The sequence below is a fragment of the Tenebrio molitor genome, chromosome 2 (assembly GCF_963966145.1).
Source record: "Tenebrio molitor chromosome 2, icTenMoli1.1, whole genome shotgun sequence".
Classification (NCBI taxonomy): Eukaryota; Metazoa; Arthropoda; class Insecta; order Coleoptera; family Tenebrionidae; genus Tenebrio; species Tenebrio molitor.
Window position 1 is genome coordinate 31,444,537 of NC_091047.1, and position 17,993 is coordinate 31,462,529.

The following is a 17,993-nucleotide window of genomic DNA, read 5'->3' on the forward strand; positions in this document are numbered from 1 at the left end:
GTTATTTTCATATGAGTAGGGCCCGGATTTTAGGCAATTAAAAAGTCGGAAATAGGTGCCTAAAATAGTCCCTTAAACTACTGCAAATAGTCCCTTAAAAACTGAAAATAAGCCATACTAGGTCCTTAAAGTTGTGGTTAATTAAATTAAAAAATGTGTTTTTAAAGTTTTAAGTAGGTACTGTTACGTTATTATTTTCTCTTTCTTACAACTTACTCTAACGTCCACCAGAGAAAACTTAAATTTCCCAACTTCACCGGGGGAAATTTAAAATAACGATTTCGGAGACTGATTGGCTTCAGGTCCTGCACAAAACACACTTACGTCTCGAGAGCAAGACCGTCGGAAAAATAAATGATTTTTCACAAATACAGTGTTGTATCAGGTGTTGGACAGAAACTCGTGTATAATTATAACGGCGTTTAATTTGTCGTTTACCCAGCCTTTACATACAACAATTAATTAATAAGTTCTAACTTAGATGCCGCTGCGGGCGAAAACAGTTGTCAATATAAAGTTAATCTAGGGCATAAACCAAGTGGTATTCTTGATAATGAACAAATTAAAGAAATGGTCCTTGATACTAGATAGATCTGCCTAATGTTAACAAATTGAATGCGAAGTGACGAACAGAAGGTTCAAAAAATTTTAACACGCTGAAGGCGCTTAAACTCTAATGATATTCACAAAAAGTGCCGGTACTACCAGGCTAAACTTCTAATTAATAAGTCACAAATTAAAGATAAAAACTTCCCTTACACCGGGCCTGGGACTTGGAATCTAAAAGATGAGTCCTGGGAAGAACGGAGCTGGAGGAAGGTCCTCCGAGTCCTTCTTCCGCCGCTGGTCAATCACGCCGCCCGTATCCTCGGATAGTCCTCGGGGTCCTTCCTCCCCTCGACACTTCCCAGGGGAAAACGTGAACTGTACGGTTTTGGGCCCCGGTGAAAAAGGTGGAAAAACTACAAGGCAAGGTGATAAAATGATATATAAAAAAACGTTGAGACCCAGCGAGCGCGTCGTCTCTGGCGAGGTCACTCCCGGTCTGATAACATGTATTAATGTAAAAGAAATGAGCCAAGATGGCGGACTACAGAAAGAATGACGCTGGAGGACCTTGCCAGATACGTGTTGCTCCTGGACTCGGGTTCCTCGGCCAGGGACAGTCCTGTGTGAGGTCCTGCTCTCCGGAGGGGTCCTTGGGGATGACGCCGGTCCAACAGGGTGACGAAATTACTCCGCTTGTGCGTAGGGTCGTTGACCCTCGTGAAGGAAGCCTTTATCCGCCGCGGCGTTTCGGTTGGTGCGTAGGGTCGTTGACCCTCGTGAAGGAAGCCTTTGTCCGCCGCGGCGTTTCGGTTGGGATTCTTCTAAGATGATTTTCCAGCCGATTCGGTCTTCCTCCACGGGTTCGCCAGCTCCTGTTGCACACTAAAACACCCCCTTATCTCCCCCTTCGAACACGACACTCACACACGGATCGGTCTTAACCTCTGACCTGCACTAGTCGAGAACCTCTCTCATGGCGTCGGTTCCACCTTTATATCTTTTTCCCCTCCTCACGCCGACTTGACGCGGCCGGTACCGGAAGTCGGGGTCCGAGAGCCCGTTCTGGAATGTTCTAGAACGTTCTCGCCTTTACGATTTACCGCGAAATTTAAATCGTAACAGTACACACAACAAGATATTTACTAATTATTTTTTATTAATTAATATACAATACTACAAGTTTGTTAGTTATTTACATTGTTACGTATTTACATTGCATACAAGATATTGCTCTAAATTTTCTACTTTAAAACATTGTCGGTTATCCACCAAAATGGACTTATATTTTGAAAAACTTCTTTCTACCTCGCAAGAGGTAATGGGCGCAAATTTGTAATAAATTTCTTCCATTTTGGTGTCATGTTCCGGCACATCTTCACCTCTAAAAATTCTTGCCAATTCTAGAAGAAATTTGTATCCAGGATTTTTTTCAGTAACATCTTCAAGTTTTTTTAATGCTACTGCTGCTACAGGGCCTGGAGATTTTTTTAGGGAGGTAAATACGTTTTCAACAATTTTGATTGAATCGGTTAAAGGTAACCCATTTTTTTCCAATTGAGTAATACTTTCGCAGATTATTTTAAAATTACTGCGAACATAAATTAATTGTTTTTTTATTCCGGGTTTCTTCATTATAGACTGTGCTTTTTGAATAGCAACAGCAGAACTTCCATCAAAGGACATGACAACCTGTGAGTAGTTAAAAACAGTTTAACAATCAATTAATTTGCTTATCTTTTATATACTTACTTCTTTAATGGAATCAAAGTGTTCGCTGTAAAACATAGCAGCCTGAAGCCATGTTCCCCATCGTGTTAAAATTGGCTGTGGAGGCAGTGGCATTTCTTTTAGTTTTTCTTTGTACATTTCAACTCTCAAAGGTGCCTTAACGAAAATTTTTTTCACGTTCGAAATTAAATTATCCACATCTTCATATTGATAGCGAATTTTTTCAGCCACTAGATTTAAAGCATGCGCTAAGCATGTGACATGCACAATTTTTGGATAAAACACCTTAAGGTGTCTACCAGATTTTATCATATATGGTGCTCCATCCGTTACAAACAAAAGAAACTTTTCAGCAACAACTCTGGTACTCCACAAGATTTCTACGCATAGAAATTTTAAATCAAAATAAATTTAAAAAAGTGAAAAACCCTTACCTAAAGATTGATTTACGAATCTAGCTATTGTCTCATGATTTGTTCTTTCTAATTGTTTAGACGCCAAAAGATAAGATTTTCCAGGTTCATCTTCTGAAAGTTTCCCAACCAGACAATTCGCCACATATCGCCCAAGTGCATCTGTTGTTTCGTCAACTGAAACCCATATGTTAAAAGGATCCAGCTCATTCCGAATGCGGTCAATAGTCTAAAAGTGAAAATAATTTTAAATTAAATATTAAAAGATAGTATGTTCATACATCTTTGTAGCATTTTGGTAAATAATTTTTCCGTAAAGTAGACTCATCCGGAATTTTTCTACCACAATATTTTGTCAGAAAATTCTGAAACGCAGGATTTTGTAGTTTGTGCCATGGTATATTGGCAGCTAAAAAGACGTTACAAAGTTCCATATTGAATGTACTATTTGCCGATTCCTCCAAGTTCTGTGTCAGCAACGTTTGCCGAAGCGGTGTCATAATGTTCTCTTTATGGATGACCGTTTGCTCATGCTGTTGCAAGTGACATTTTTTTTCGCATATAAACTACAAAAAATAAAATTTTCAAATAAGTAAAAAATATAAAATGACATATTTTTAATTATGCTTAACTTACCAGTTTACCACAAGCTTTACAAAACATTTCTCGGGTTGATTTTATTTCATATAAATCTTTCTTGCTTGTCCACTGTAATATTTTTTCGCGTAAACTAATTTTTTGTTTCGGCATTATGTTCACTTTAAACAGGTTCACAAGAAACACGACCACTGCACGGAGATAAAGTAAACGAGAAATGACAAATTTGTAATGCTTATATTTACGTCTCCCACCAAATTTCAGAGGAGATGGTTAATTTTATATTTCTTAAATTTTTAGAAAATGACACCCTTAAGGTTTCTCTTATTGTTTCACTTCGGGATTTTAATTTTCGTTTTTATGGCAAGGACCATTTTATAAACGTTAAAGCTTCTAACAATACCTAAGTATCAGAAAACATTAGACCGCGTATACCTGCACCCCTTCGAACAGAGGCAAACAGATAAACTCTGTAATTTATGCCAGTCCAGTCTAATGGTTTGTGGTACTTAGGTATTGTCGGAGTATTTACCGCTGACATCATGGTCCCAACCGTAAAAGCGAAAAAGTAATTCCTGTATTGTACTGCACTTTGTACATTTCAGTAATTACATCTCCTTAAATTTTAAAATCATAAAGCATTGTAAATTTTATTGAGGTACCACTTTTACATTTTCAATACCGTAAACTTCCCAGAATTCGAAAATTGGGAAAAAACCGCAAAAATGAAATTGATTTTTGGTCATTTTAGGCATGTTCAGGCAGTTAAAAGGTAAAATAGGTATTTAAAGGGCATTTTAGGCCGAATAGGCAGAATCAAATATGGCTCTAATTACTCTAATTAAGCCAGAAATCATTTATAGACAAGTTTCATACATGTGCCTTAAAAAATAAAAATAGTCCATTTTGCCTAAAATCCGGGCCCTACATATGAGTAACGCTGTCAGATCTCTTTTCAGGTATGAGGCCGAAATTTGAAGCACGAGGCGTCAGCCAAGGGTCGTTATAAATGATTGTCCCATCACAGTTGGCGTTGAAAACCCACACAAATTTTGTATGTGCCGCCTGCTTCGCAACGTTAGACAAACTAGTAGACAGATTTCCACTACCGCCAGTAGCGCCACCTATCGGCGATGCTAGTCTCACTCATGTTATCATGCTTGCGGCACATTCAATTATTCCAGTTAATTCCTATTAATTTTATTCCAGTTAAAGTTTCCACACTGTATTAAAACAAGTAATAGCTAATTAAAAAACCTCTTACCTGGAGATGTCAACGTTTTAAAACACAAACAGTGTAGTACGGGGTGATCAAGAAGGACTGTTTAAGTTGGTAATGCTGAATTTTATTTTTAAATGGTACAACTGGAGTAACTTCCGGTTGTTGACGGCTTCACACTGACAGCCGCATCAGTGATAAGTCAAATTTGACATTTCAAATTAAATTAAACATGCTGGTGAATCGTTCGAAAGAAGAGTTAATTTATGTTTAGAGCAAAATGGGAAGCACTTCGAGGATTTCCTTTAGTTAATTTTTAGATTATTATTCCGAATTCCAACTTTGATTTCTTTTTGCCGTTAATTTTTACTGTCATAAGTCATAACCTACCATTTTGTCGTTATTAATGCTACGTCAGATATCTGTCAAATAAACCCACAAAACATATCCGGTTGCAGTGTTGTAAATAGCCGTGTTGGCTTTTGTAAATAATTAATTTTAGTTCTTTTCATTTTTGTTTGGTTTTGTTCGATTTAGTTTTAGCGCCTAGTTTAATTTAGTTTTAAAATACAATTCGAAAATAGCACCCTCTGTCATTGGTGATTGCGCGTTAACCGATTCACAATTTCGTGCAAAATCGGGGTTGACGAAACCTCCCCCACCGGTGAAGGACATTTTTTGAAAGAAAGACAGACTTCGACTTTGACCGTCCTTGTGAAAACACCTAGTTTTCGTACTCATCGTCTCGTGTCGTGCAACCCACTTAATTGAAGTGGCACCGAAGTCCAAAATTATCGTCGAATTCCACCCATGCCAATCGGTCCATGGTCTCTTCGCGGTCCGCAAAAAAAGGTAAGTCAATTTTGATTTAACGAAGTGTGGATCACGGAGAAAATCGAACAAAGCTCTTCGTTTAGGTAGGCTTAAGTCAACTAAAACTGACTTAAGTGCCCTGGAGACAAACAGCCGAATATAAAAAATGTTCTTAATTGGATTGCCAACTTAAACAGTCCTTCTTGATATCTGTCAAATAAACCCACAAAACATATCCGGTTGCAGTGTTGTAAATAGCCGAATAAAAAAATGCTCTTAATTGGATTGCCAACTTAAACAGTCCTTCTTGATCACCCTGTAGGTACTCTTCAACACTGAATATCCTGACCGTGCTGATGCTGCTCCTATATTTTTAAAATATGCCATCATAACATTTTCGTCTATTCCTTTGATCCGTTTCTCGGTCTGCCATTGTGTAAATATTTACAATTCTTAGTTTTGATTTTGTAGGCACCATTTGGTACTTCGCGGCACTTGTCTCTTCCAGGACATCACCAGGAACATATAATTCTTAATCATCGATTTCCACAACATGTGCACAATGTTGTTTATTTTGTATTTTTTTTTCCAGATCAACAAATTCCACCAAACATGTGATTTCTTTATTTTATTTTAATTTTATTAGAGATTTTGAATACAAACTTGATACAAATTTGAATTGCAATGCGCGTGAACAAAAGCTTTAAGTACCTTCCTCTCTCGTGGTGTAAATAACTAATATCTGTTCACGTTGGAATGAACATCAGTGGTGCAAATTACTAACCTGTTACTATGACAACTCAGATGAAAGTTAATGCCAAATGTGTGCGATTTGCACCACTGATGTTCATTCCAACGTGAACAGATATTATTAGGCATTCACGATCTTTTTGGTACCGAGTTGGCTATGATCATCTAGTGTTTTTGTTGGCAGTACCTCGGTGATAACTAAATTCCCTAAAGGAAATTGACACTTTTTGATTTAGGTAAGGTTGTTTTCAGTATAAGGTTATAATTTTCTGAATAGGTACATTGTTGCCGGATCTCATAAATCTGGTCTGTCCTTTTTAAATTGGAAGTAGCATCGTTTAATGGAAATTTTTTGTCGTAACAAAATGATTTTGGGAATTTTAATTTTTCCTTTGACGGAAATTAACATTATTTTTACCCACTTAATAAATCATTTATTTTCTTACAAATATTAAAATAATAAATCTGGCAATGCGGTGGCAACAAATTATCGAACAGACAGACAGCAGACAGAAAACAAAAGTTGCATCCGTTGGATCACTGAATCAGTTAGTCCAACATGAAAAGAAGAACTCGGTTCCAAAAAGATCGTGAATGCCTAATATTAGGCAGAATTATTTTGTGTCATGGATACTCCACATTTTTAAAAAATTTATGTCAGAATCATCCTGTATACGTTAGGTATGTCACGATCAGTATGACGTTCTGCACATAGTTTCCAGGCCTGTACAACATTTGCATCAGTTTCACCATACACTAGGACAACATCTGTTAATTCGTTATTAACTGAAACTGGTTGTCCATAAATTACATTTGAAAGGAAGTTTTCCGATGGTGACACAATATAAACAGATACAAAATAAATATTAACTTTTTTTTATTGGTAACCAATTTTGCTCATTTAAAACACGCCTGAGCGTGTTTAAATCGAACTTTAAAAAACGCTCTTTTCCATGGCAACATCGCGCGTTTTCCATGGAAACATCACCAAACCCGAGAGGACCGGAGAAACGTGAAGTCTAAATGTTAACTCATTTAACATTAAAAAAAATATATCGTAAAGTATTAGTGGATAACTGGTCTTTAAAACACGCGCGATTTTTCGAGCACGACGGCGCAGCCGGAGTGTTCTAAATAATATCCACTTATATTTTAATATACTGAGCGATCATTTAAAAAATAAATTGAGTTTGCCTTGGGGCCTATGCTATAGGCTTGCCCGACATCGATTGACGCGACGCCAAGCGGCGGAGCGCGGCGTTTTTCAGTTTGTAAACAAACAGTTTCGTATTTGACGACGTGTAAAATCGGCTTTTTGAAAGTAAGAAATTCAAATTATTTAGAAAAAAAAAGAATGATCAATCGGGGAGGTGTTTGCTGTGTTCCGGGTTTCCAAAATATCGAAAAAAAGAATCGGTAATTGAAATTTTAATAATATTGTGATGAACCAAGTGGGTAATTCAAAATTCCCACCAAGCGGCCATCTCATTTTTTTTTCTACCAACATACGCAATGAAAATAAAACCCGCGAAATTCAAAAAAATGGCCAAGAGCGCGTGATCGTACCTAGTTAATTTCCCAACGTTGTGTTTTTTTTAATACAAATTAAACATTACCAGATTCGTTCCAACAGGGTTTGTGAACCACACAGAAGAGTGCAAATAAAACAACACAATAATTATAACCAGCTATTTATTCAATGTTATGATTTTTGTTAACGCCGGGATTAATGGATAATAAAACGTCTCGGGAGAGGGCACTCAAGTCTCCCCAAATGTGAGAAGACTACTCATTTAGAACTCTAGGAAAATGGTGAGCTCTGGCCATTCCCCTTGACCCCCGAATGAGGCTCCGCTAAAACCTCTCCTGAAAATACGAACAAGTCCGAAGTGACAACGTGGACGGGGCAGTTATTGAAAATTGAGCAAAACTGATTTCATAAACAACACAATTCAAAATTCAGAAAAATAGAAGAGTCATGTAAATTACAAACAATGCAGTTACTTCGGACCGTTCGAGCGAGAGCGAGCACTAGACGAGAACTTTAGCATGTTTTTTTTTCCAAGTTAATTTACAATGTGCGGCAGATACGCTATAGAAGGAGCGAGTGACTTTGTGTGGTCCGGTGGTCTGTGGTACCTATCCTTACGACTTTAACATTTCCCGCCTACCCGTGATTTGGTGCTAAGGGAAAAGTCCTAACTGCTTTACGTTAAGTCAACAAATTGAGGTACTCTAAGTTCATCGGTTGAATTGAATATGACTATTTCAAAGCAAAAGCAAACGACGCTTGTCAAGTACCACAAACTTCGGGAACAGATTACCATTTCGGAAGTTCTGTGCCAAGGAACTCGGATTCAACTTACACCATGAGCGACGTTGCGGACCAGCATTCAGCAAGCCCCGCCAAGCGTTATGGTTTTCGGGTCTCTCTTGGGGGCACAACATGTTAAACGAGGGGCCGCGGGGTCGTGTTCAACGATTGGATGTTAGGAGAAACTAAACCTCTCAAACAGAGAGAGACCCTCGCGATAAGGAAGAATTGACATTTACAGCAACTGCAAATGCAAACGAAACCGCGACAAAACTTTGTTGACGGAGTAATCTAAGAACACTTTCAATTTGGGATGGAAAAGTGGTAAGGACCAATAACACATACATAACAATAAAACAAAAAAACACAGTCCAGTCGACCCTAGCATATTAGAGCCGGTTCATCGACAAGGGGCCCCCCTTGAATAATATGGAGGGCGCCCCGGGACTAAACGATGGAAATACCTAAATGTAGAAGATCCCTGGATAAGGAAAAGCCCGCGCAGATACCTGAAATATAAACCCAATTGGTTGCTACCGGGGTGGAAAGTGGAAACTTTAAAATTTTAATTAAAGTGTTAAGCAATAAATAAATACTTGTTACAACAAAAGCGGCACTCGGAATAATTAAAAAGGGGATCAAAAATGAGGGAGTGCGCAGTTAAAAGGTGAAAGCCACAGACCCACGCTAAAACTTGGTGTCCTTTTCTTTTAGGAAAATTAGTGAATTGTAAAACCTGCTTTGACAACAAAAGGAAAACGTGATCCGTCAATTTTATAAATTTAGCAAAACTAGAACCAGGCTGCCTTACGCTCCTTCGCAAGGTTATAAATGTTAAAAGCGTAATACATGGGGATGGTCGAGATAAATGTGGATTTTGTAAAACATGGTGGAAACCCCCGTGCGACCCATTTGTGTCTTATTATTGTTAAACTACATTTCACGCGAAGCAGAATTAATTTTAGTACCCCAAACACATACCTAGTTCAAAAACAGAAGCTGGACAGCAACATTTAGCACAGTTTAATAAAAAAAAACAACTAAAATCGCACAATTAGAACACACAAAAAAAATACACGGTACTTCTGTACTACTCTGCGGTCAAGACAAAAGTGCCCCCCCCCAAAAAAAGAAACATGGCCGTTCATCCCCTATCGACTTTCACCCACGCCCCCAAGCGGTCGCCGACGGTACCGAACACCGGTAATTCGATAGCTTTCATTGGCGGTTAGTTTTGAATTCAAAAGCGGTTATCTCAATATATTTGGCATGCGTACTTGCTAACAACAAAGAACCGCTAATTCGTAAGAATTAAAAAAACAACAATCAATTGTTACTTTTTATTTTTTTTATACAATAAATAAACTGTTGACGCATAACGCAGTAATTTCAATTGCAGTAAATAATAATTTACATGATTAATATAGTGCGTTAAATATACTGGACAGAGGACGTGAAGTAAAACCATTGAATGTTGAAATTATTGTCATCAAAACATTTTTATTTCGTTGCACCCTAATATGCACTCACTCTTTAGGGGAATAGATAAAAAATCGCAATTTTTGGCAATGAGAATGTTCCAAATACGATTGAAATCGCGCTAGTTCCTCTTTAAATATGTTTTTATATCGCCAAATCTCAAAAAAATCACACTAAAAACGTTCCGAATCGAAAATTTGTATTTAAAATATAGCAACAATTTATAGAGATTGCTGTTTTGAGGCACCAACATTTCTCTAAATTCCGAATCGAAAAGTTTACCTTTAGATAAGTTTTTTTCCGTGAACAGCTCGTATCAATCCACTTAAAGCCGCAAGTTATTATTTGCATGATTTATTGTACACTTGAATGCGAAAATTTCAAAAATTCCTGTGTTTTAATGAGTGATATTACAAATCAAGAGAGGCGGAATTTTGAAAACATCAACTGAAAGCTGCGCGCTGCCTCCGCGAGGCGGCGCGGCAGTCGCCAGAAAACGATATCGGGCAAGCGTATAGCATGGGTTGCCATAGGTAACACGCCGACTCGATTTATTTTTTAATTGATCGCACCGTACTATATCGGTATCGTGCGAGTCATGCACACCAACGAAAAGACATCGCGCAACTCGGAAAAAAATTACTAAAAACATATTTGATTTTCGCAAAATTTTAGAGAGAAAAGTTATTCCAGTCGCTCCGACGGCGACGGTTTAAAATTAAAACACGTATTTTTGATACAGCCTAGGCAGCAGCTAATTTCCTATTCCACCTGCCTATTTTATGAAAAATGCAATGCAGTGTGACGCAGGATCAAGGACTAAGCAAGAAACAAAATATTTAGTTTCCTTAAAAATAAATGTTTAATTTACCACACAACTGGATTAAAACTTTAACTTTACTTGCACTAAGCTTGAATTATTTCTTTTCGAAATAAATTTGTGGTTCAGAGGCATATTTAGGCTTCCGATCCGACTCATCTTCATGTAGGTAAAAGCTTAAGTCACCTGAATTAGATGATTGCGATGTGTCTAGCGCCGTAGGTATCTGAATAAAAATGAACAGTTTCCTATTTTTCGTCCTTCAAAATACCACTTACATTTCCTTTAATCAAATTTTTGCCAGTCAAATCCACAGCATATCTTCTGTGATTTCTAAAATCTTTTCTCGATTGCTCTTTTTTCGTCTTTAAAAGACGATTTTGTACTACATGGTGAAGACATTTGGTGTCTGAATTGACAGGAATCTGTCAAAGAACACTGGATTCACACTTTGCAGAGTAACGCAACTGATACTCACCACTTCACAAGTCGATTCACCGACTAGTATGATTTCAAAATCTTCCCAATTAGGCTCCGGAATGATTAACAATTTTGTCTCTATGTCGATGGGAATATTTAGTAGACTGTTGTTGGAGAGAATGAGTCTATGAACTGTTCTATTGTATCAGAAGATTAAAATTTTAATAGTTGAGGGCATTGAAAGTACCTGGGGATACAGCAAGGAGCGGTGAAGATTTGTCTCGAATGAAAATCAGCTACTATTCCTTCTATTAGAAGGATATTCTCTATTGCTTCGTTCACTACAAACATTTTTATGTGTGCCAAATCCGGAACAAATGCTCTCTCTAGGGCGAACTTGGCTTGATAAGGCGAAGATTCGTACGTCGAGGTGCTCATCAATAATGGAAGAGCGATTCTGGTACTCACAGATTTCCATATTCTGCACTCCAGCCTGCAACACCTCTGTGAGACACCACAGCAAAATGATAAAATGCAAACAGACCCGCTAATCGGGTCCGAATTCAACTCCATGGCCCTTTTGATAACTCCATGACTCAAGACGTAAACTTGGGTGTGGATGTCGGCGATTATTTTGCAGTTATACGGCCTTCTGGTCAAAGTGCTGAGTTCGCCGATACAGTTCCCCGAGACGATGAAGTCGACCGCACTGTTATGGAATTGTATACAAGAGATGTAGTCGACGATCGGGAGCTCGCCGAAGTCGCGTAAACTGTTGAGAACGCTCTTTTGGGGAGAGTACTTGATACAAAGGAGACCTTCAAAGTGGAGAGTTAACTTGGGAAGAGTGAAGATCGTCGCGAACCTGTTACGACTATATAGATGCCCTCGGCGACGTTTCCTTCCTCAAACACCACATCTCCAGGCTCGAATTTCTTCACAGTTACATTTTCAAAGAGGAAATCGATCACGTGTTCATCCCCAGCCATCCATTCTACCTCCCTGAATATTATTTTGGGGGCGCTGGGCTGCACAGATTTCATCACAGTGACGTTCTTGTACAGCTCGTCCATGAGATTCGTCAATTTTCGGCCCTCAAAGTCGTCGATCCACCCTGAAAGTAATAACAAAAGGATTTTGTCCACTTTAAGATCAGTTAAAGTGCCTCTTAAATAAATTTAAATTATATTTAAAAAAATTAAATCAATGAAACCGAAATAGAAAACAGTTATTTATGTAACAAGTGAGTAAAGTAATACCTTTTTTTACGAGTGCAGCGAGTGCGCAAATCCGCCGAGTAAAAAAAAGATACTTTACTAACGAGTTGCATACAAAATTTTTCTGGCACCCGTAAATTTCAATTTTTTCGACACTCAAAATTTGAAAATTTTCTCCTGTGTGAACCCGTGGACCTTTAAAACGCTCGTTTTACTCGCGTTTTAAATTGGCCCACTCATGCCAAAAAAAATCCCAATTTACATCCGAACTCGTTATAATTGCGTTAAAAAATGACACGCTACGGCACTTTTTTTAGAGCAAAATGTGTGCAAAAATGAACCGCTGTGGCACTTTTTTTAACGCATTTTGACCGATTCAAAAATCACGTATTTTATGAACGCAAACGAATGAAAAAACTTGCACTTTTTTTGACGGACGTTAAAAAAATATCATGTTACACTCGTTTCACAAGACATTTTGTCGAACTCGTACCTTTAGAGCACTCCTCGCTATGTTCGTCGTGCCCTAAATCCTCTCGTTCGACAATAGACTGTCTTGTGCAACTCGTATAACAATTTACTATTTTAATTTGTTGTACCACGGTTAATGAAAGCTTGAATGGCTATTAAAAATTTCGTTTACGAGTAATTATTACACTTATTTTTTTTTATTTACCTGATACTTTCAATTCAGAAATCGCCGCTTTCATGCTGCATAATACTGTCCTGATGGCCTGCTTAGTCTTGACCGTAATGGAAATCCACGGTTTGTCTTTTTGGAGCAGACCCAACAATCTGATTATATTCAACCGATCTGCCTCTATTTTCTGTCTGATGTGTTCCCTGATCACTTCGTGGTCGATCATGTAGGGCAACATCTCCAAAACTTCTTCCTCTCCTGCGACATAACTTCTACCCAACTCATAGGTGAAGGCCATGCGACTGTCGACTCTCATCTCCAAATACCTGAGAAGGTTAGGTTGCAAGTCTCTGCAGAAGTGGATCAGTCTGATGAGGCGTATGAAACGCATCACGGCCAGTGCCAAATTGAGATCATATTCTTTGACATATTCGTGACTCGAAGTCAACGTGTGAAAATCGAGAGCCAGATCAAAGCAATTTGCAACCAAAACAACAAAGTCGACGATGTTCCAAATCGATCTGGAATTGTGGGTTGGGTAAATTGTGAAAGGCACCATAGACGATGCTTACTTGAAATATGTGCCAAAGCCGTGTTGGCAGATACGGATCCAAGAATAACCCAAAATTTTAATTACGAATTCTGTCAAATAAATCAGAAAGAATGTAGCGTCCAAGATTATTGTTATATAACATAACCATAATTCAAAATGAGAATGTTCCAGAGTGGAGTGCCATATATTCAAACCTGTTGGTATCGTGTTTAACAAAATGACACAATACATAAAGCAGTCGAACTTCTTGCTAGTCATTAAGTGGTAACACATGCGTCTCCAATATGTACGAGGGAGTCTGCGCTGGCCGTCATGGTGTGATGGAATATGTTTCATGTGTTTTCTTAAGAAGCGACGAAAACAACTCTGGATTAAATGGATTAAACATTATTTGGGGAAGAAAAATTTGTCTCTTTACTACTGAACTATAGCTCTACTAAGCTAAGAAAATACAATGTGATCAACAAACAAACAGATGGTAAGCAAAACTTCTGAAAATGTGTGGTGTAGTTTCAGCTCTACTAACAGCTATGATGAGAGGTTCAGTTTAAATGCCAACAAATATGGTTATGTATGTCAAAGATAGTCATCATTTTCTTAGTTCCCATCGCAAAAATATGTTTCTGTCATAAGTATTTTGTGTTCTCGGTGAAAATCTGTGTAAATAAAATTCATAAATTTAATACAATTTAAATTTTACGTGGAATTTTCCACAAGAAATAAACTGTTTAAATGATATGGTTCAATTTCGATATTTTAATATCAGGTCAGGTCAGATCAGGTCAGGTCCAGACAGACCTGTTGACCTGACCTGATATTAAAATATCGAAATTAAACCATATCATTTAAGTCTCTCGATTTCATTTATTTTTTATGAGGTTATGTCAAAACAGTAGTTTATTTGACGAGTTTGTGTGTAAATTGGGGCTTTTTTGGCACGCGTAGGCCATTTTAAAATGCGAGTGAAACGAGCATTTTAAAGGCCCACGAGTGCCAAAAAAGGCCCAATTGACACACGAACGAGTTGAATACAACGTTTTTTTGTTCGGCGAGCCCCTTAAAGGCTCCAAATCGCTTAAACCCTTTAAAATTAGCTTGACGTTTCGTTTTGACAAGTTGTCAAATTCATCAAAATCCGTTCACACAGGAGAAAATTCTCAAATTCGAACGAGTTGAATACAACGTTTTTTTGTTCGACGAGCCCCTTAAAGGCTCCAAATCGCTTAAACCCTTTAAAATTAGCTTGACGTTTCGTTTTGACAAGTTGTCAAATTCATCAAAATCCGTTCACACAGGAGAAAATTCTCAAATTCTGACAGTGTCGAACAAAAAACAAAGTTTACTCCATTAGCCAGCTAGAATTGAGCAGTAAAATTTCTCTTCTTGCAAATAGAAACAACTTTTGGCACAACTAAATACTATTCCATTCTATTTTATTCTAGGTATACTACGTTATTCGAACCTCTTCGTTGAATCTGCTGTGCAACCCGTCCAAGACGATTTCAGCGTCTTCTGTCTCCATGGCGATCTCTACCGCATGAATCAAGATTCTTATACTTTCATGGGTCATCATTTCGTTCTCGTACTGTCTAGAGTATGACATTTTCTTTGCCTTCAAAATCCTCATCTTTGCCTCTCTAATCATCTCTTTCATCTGTTTAGGTGTGGGCTCTTCCAGGACTTCCAGGTTACAATCGGAGCAGTATGCATACCTGTAGCCCATCAGTGCTTCGTCCTCTTCATCTGTGGAATGTATTCCTATGGTATAAGGGTGTTTGAGTGCCGTCGCGTTGTCCACCGTCGACCAATCGGCGTCGGAAAGAAACCTACATCATTAGAACCAGAGCAGTTTATTTTCTCGATTCTTACCTGTCCATTTTCAAAATGGCAACTGTCTGTGCCCTCTTCTTGAAGATGTGTTTCATGCAATTGTTCATATTGACTTGTCTTGCGAGTGAGATGTCTGTGAAGCCGAGCACATTTAATACAGTCGCTATGAGACCGCCGTTGATCAGATGCGAGAAAAAGTAGATGCCGGCGAGGTAAAAAATGAACTTTCGGTACTGAACGTCGAATAAATAATCCGCCCTGTCGACCAACATAAACCCGATGGGGTTCTTGGTGCCCCCCCACACTACTAGTACCATGTTCTTGAAGGTGATGCCGGCGCCTATTCTGCTCAAGACGGGCGAGAATAACATGAAGCTAATGAATCTGACGATGTAATAGATGATGTAGGCGACGAACACCAAGAGGTAATCTTTGAGATGGATCGTAGGTAATACTTCGGTTGTAATAATCGTGGTGATGACGTGGAGACACACCACCACGTCGACTATGGCAGCAAGGGACCTCCACATGTAGTTGAGAAGATCTTCGGTCTGCTTCGACAGAGTGGAACGTTCGATGGCCATCAGGATGCCAAAGGTGACCACGGATAAGGTACCGCTGCTTCCGGCGAGACTTGCGTTGAGGAAGGCAAGGAAAGGGAATGCAGTCATCAATATGACGATAGTTTGAGGTTTGGTTGAGGTTTTCCGTATCAAGAAGCGAAGAATGAAGCCATGCACGTAACCAATCACAATACCTGAACATGACTCATGAGCAAAATGTACTTCTCGACTGTAACACTTACCAAAACTTATAATGCGAGCAGTGACTGCCATGTATTGGTACCAGTGAACTATCAGATCAGAGCGGTAACCAAGGATGATTGTGTGTGCGATCAGGACACACCCGATGTTTAACAAAGCCTCTCCTTCCAACAAATTAATAGTGTGAATGGTGCGAGTGGTTAATTGTCTGAGCCGGTGTATCACATGAGTCACAAAAGTGGGTAGACAAAGTATTCCGATGTGCAGCCCAGTAACTAACAGCCAACTGGGATCTATTAGGTACTTCATTATAAATCCAGTTAGACAACCGGTAACTAGAGCAACTGCAAAATAGAAACGCGTACTTTTTCGCACTTTTAATCGAAACGAAATTTACTTGGCACAGATATTATCATTATTTGAGGAAGAGTTCTTAAAAATGTGTGCACATCGAGACAGAAGGCGGATTTGAACACTATAGGTGGGAGGTAAATGAAGATGGCTTCGCTCGACTTCAGGTCGATGAGAAAGAAATCCATGGCCAAGCTCTTGTAATGGTAGACCAATACACCCCACACTACTCCCACGATAAGGACAAAGAGAACATACGGAGGTCGAATGAAGTATTTCTGAAAAATGATAACAATTAAAATGTTCTGTAAGATTATTTCACTCACAATAAGAAAGCAACGACAAAATGTATTGAACAAGAGACAAATGAAAACTATCATTATCCAACGAGTATTATTATTCTAACGGAAGAAAAGTCGAGAACTGTAAAATGTGAAAACACAATTTTGAAGTTTATGATTGTTTTTTCGGTTTCTATGGATTCGATAGAAACAATAGATAGTACATTGATTTTTTTTTCTTTCTATACTTGAAGCAATTATCTGTGGTTAACTTTTAAGAAAGATTATACGAGAAAGGAAATTACGGAAAAAAATTAGAATAAAATAGAAAACAAATGAAATTAAAAAATTGAGTTTTCCAACTTTCTGTGACAAAGAAACAAAAGGAGAAAACATCTCAAAAATAACAAATCAATAAATATTGCAGTACTACAACGGGGTAATGCAGCGTCAATCCTTGGAACAATACAAGATTCAAATACCTAATCAGAAATTAGAAGAAATATTTTATATTTTATAAAATCAAAATCATTTCAATTAGTTCTAGTCAGACAATATTTCTACACTAATCAAATGGAAGAAAGAGCCACTTCTTTATTGTGTTAAATTTTATTTCTGATACAAAATATGTACATCGATAAAATTTTGTGTCCACTTAGTAAACAATGTCTAAAATAGAGGTTTGGATCAAAAAAGTTATCTTATCAACAGTTGATGTATTGAAGCCTTAAAACCCAAAAAGTGCAAATTTTTACAAAGAGTTAAAGGCGTTTATCCATTTTCTTCTTTTATTTAGTTGCAACTGCGAAAGAAGCAACATGAATGTTGATGTTCTTGGTACACCACGAAGGCGTAGAGTGTACCTATCAGAGATTCAGATTGCTCTAATTGAAGAGGGGCGCTCAAGACGACAACTATCCCGAATCTTAAATAGGGACTGGATAAGGTATCAAATCTGTGGTGTTGTGAGAAGACAACCATCTGCCTCGGGAAAGGGCAACATCCGAGAGAGAAGACCGTTTGATAAGGTTTTGGGCCACCAGAGTACGCTCGAGTACTGCTGCAACGTTCCAAAATGAGCTGGTAGAGGCGACAGAAACCAGAATAAGTACCCAAAAAACACTGAATAGGCTTCATGATCGTGAGTTTAACCCGAGAAGACCAGCTAACGTACCCCCTTTAAGCCCTGATCAGCGCAAAGCAAAAAGGTTATTTGCTTGCTCAAGAACATGTTGATTGGAACTTAGAGGAGTGG

General features: G+C 38.2%; 2 protein-coding genes across 4 annotated transcripts; both read right to left on the bottom strand.

Annotated features, from left to right (window-relative positions):
* Positions 1 to 407: 407 nt before the first annotated feature.
* LOC138124419 (uncharacterized) lies at positions 408 to 4,213 on the bottom strand. Its single transcript, XM_069039455.1, has 4 exons — positions 2,972 to 4,213; positions 2,712 to 2,919; positions 2,299 to 2,657; positions 408 to 2,238 (listed from the first exon to the last, which is right to left on the bottom strand). The coding sequence occupies exons 1-4, from the start codon at positions 3,188 to 3,190 to the stop codon at positions 1,750 to 1,752; spliced, it is 1,275 nt and encodes a 424-aa protein (XP_068895556.1). The 5' UTR covers positions 3,191 to 4,213; the 3' UTR covers positions 408 to 1,749.
* A 6,487-nt stretch (positions 4,214 to 10,700) lies between these two features.
* Positions 10,701 to 17,180, bottom strand: LOC138123948 (sperm-specific sodium:proton exchanger-like). Of its 3 annotated transcripts, none has more exons than XM_069038815.1 (13): positions 16,784 to 17,180; positions 16,504 to 16,735; positions 16,148 to 16,450; positions 15,382 to 16,099; positions 14,975 to 15,338; positions 13,532 to 13,878; positions 12,996 to 13,480; positions 11,968 to 12,216; positions 11,647 to 11,920; positions 11,350 to 11,595; positions 11,161 to 11,287; positions 10,961 to 11,107; positions 10,701 to 10,908 (listed from the first exon to the last, which is right to left on the bottom strand). In XM_069038815.1, exons 1-13 carry the CDS (start codon positions 16,835 to 16,837, stop codon positions 10,780 to 10,782), a joined length of 3,675 nt encoding a protein of 1,224 aa, XP_068894916.1. In that variant the 5' UTR covers positions 16,838 to 17,180; the 3' UTR covers positions 10,701 to 10,779. The 3 variants fall into 3 exon arrangements, with proteins under 3 accessions (XP_068894916.1, XP_068894915.1, XP_068894917.1); XM_069038814.1 differs by having other exon boundaries at positions 11,161 to 11,299; positions 16,784 to 17,179; XM_069038816.1 differs by lacking the exons at positions 10,701 to 10,908; positions 10,961 to 11,107 and having other exon boundaries at positions 11,161 to 11,294.
* Positions 17,181 to 17,993: the final 813 nt, after the last annotated feature.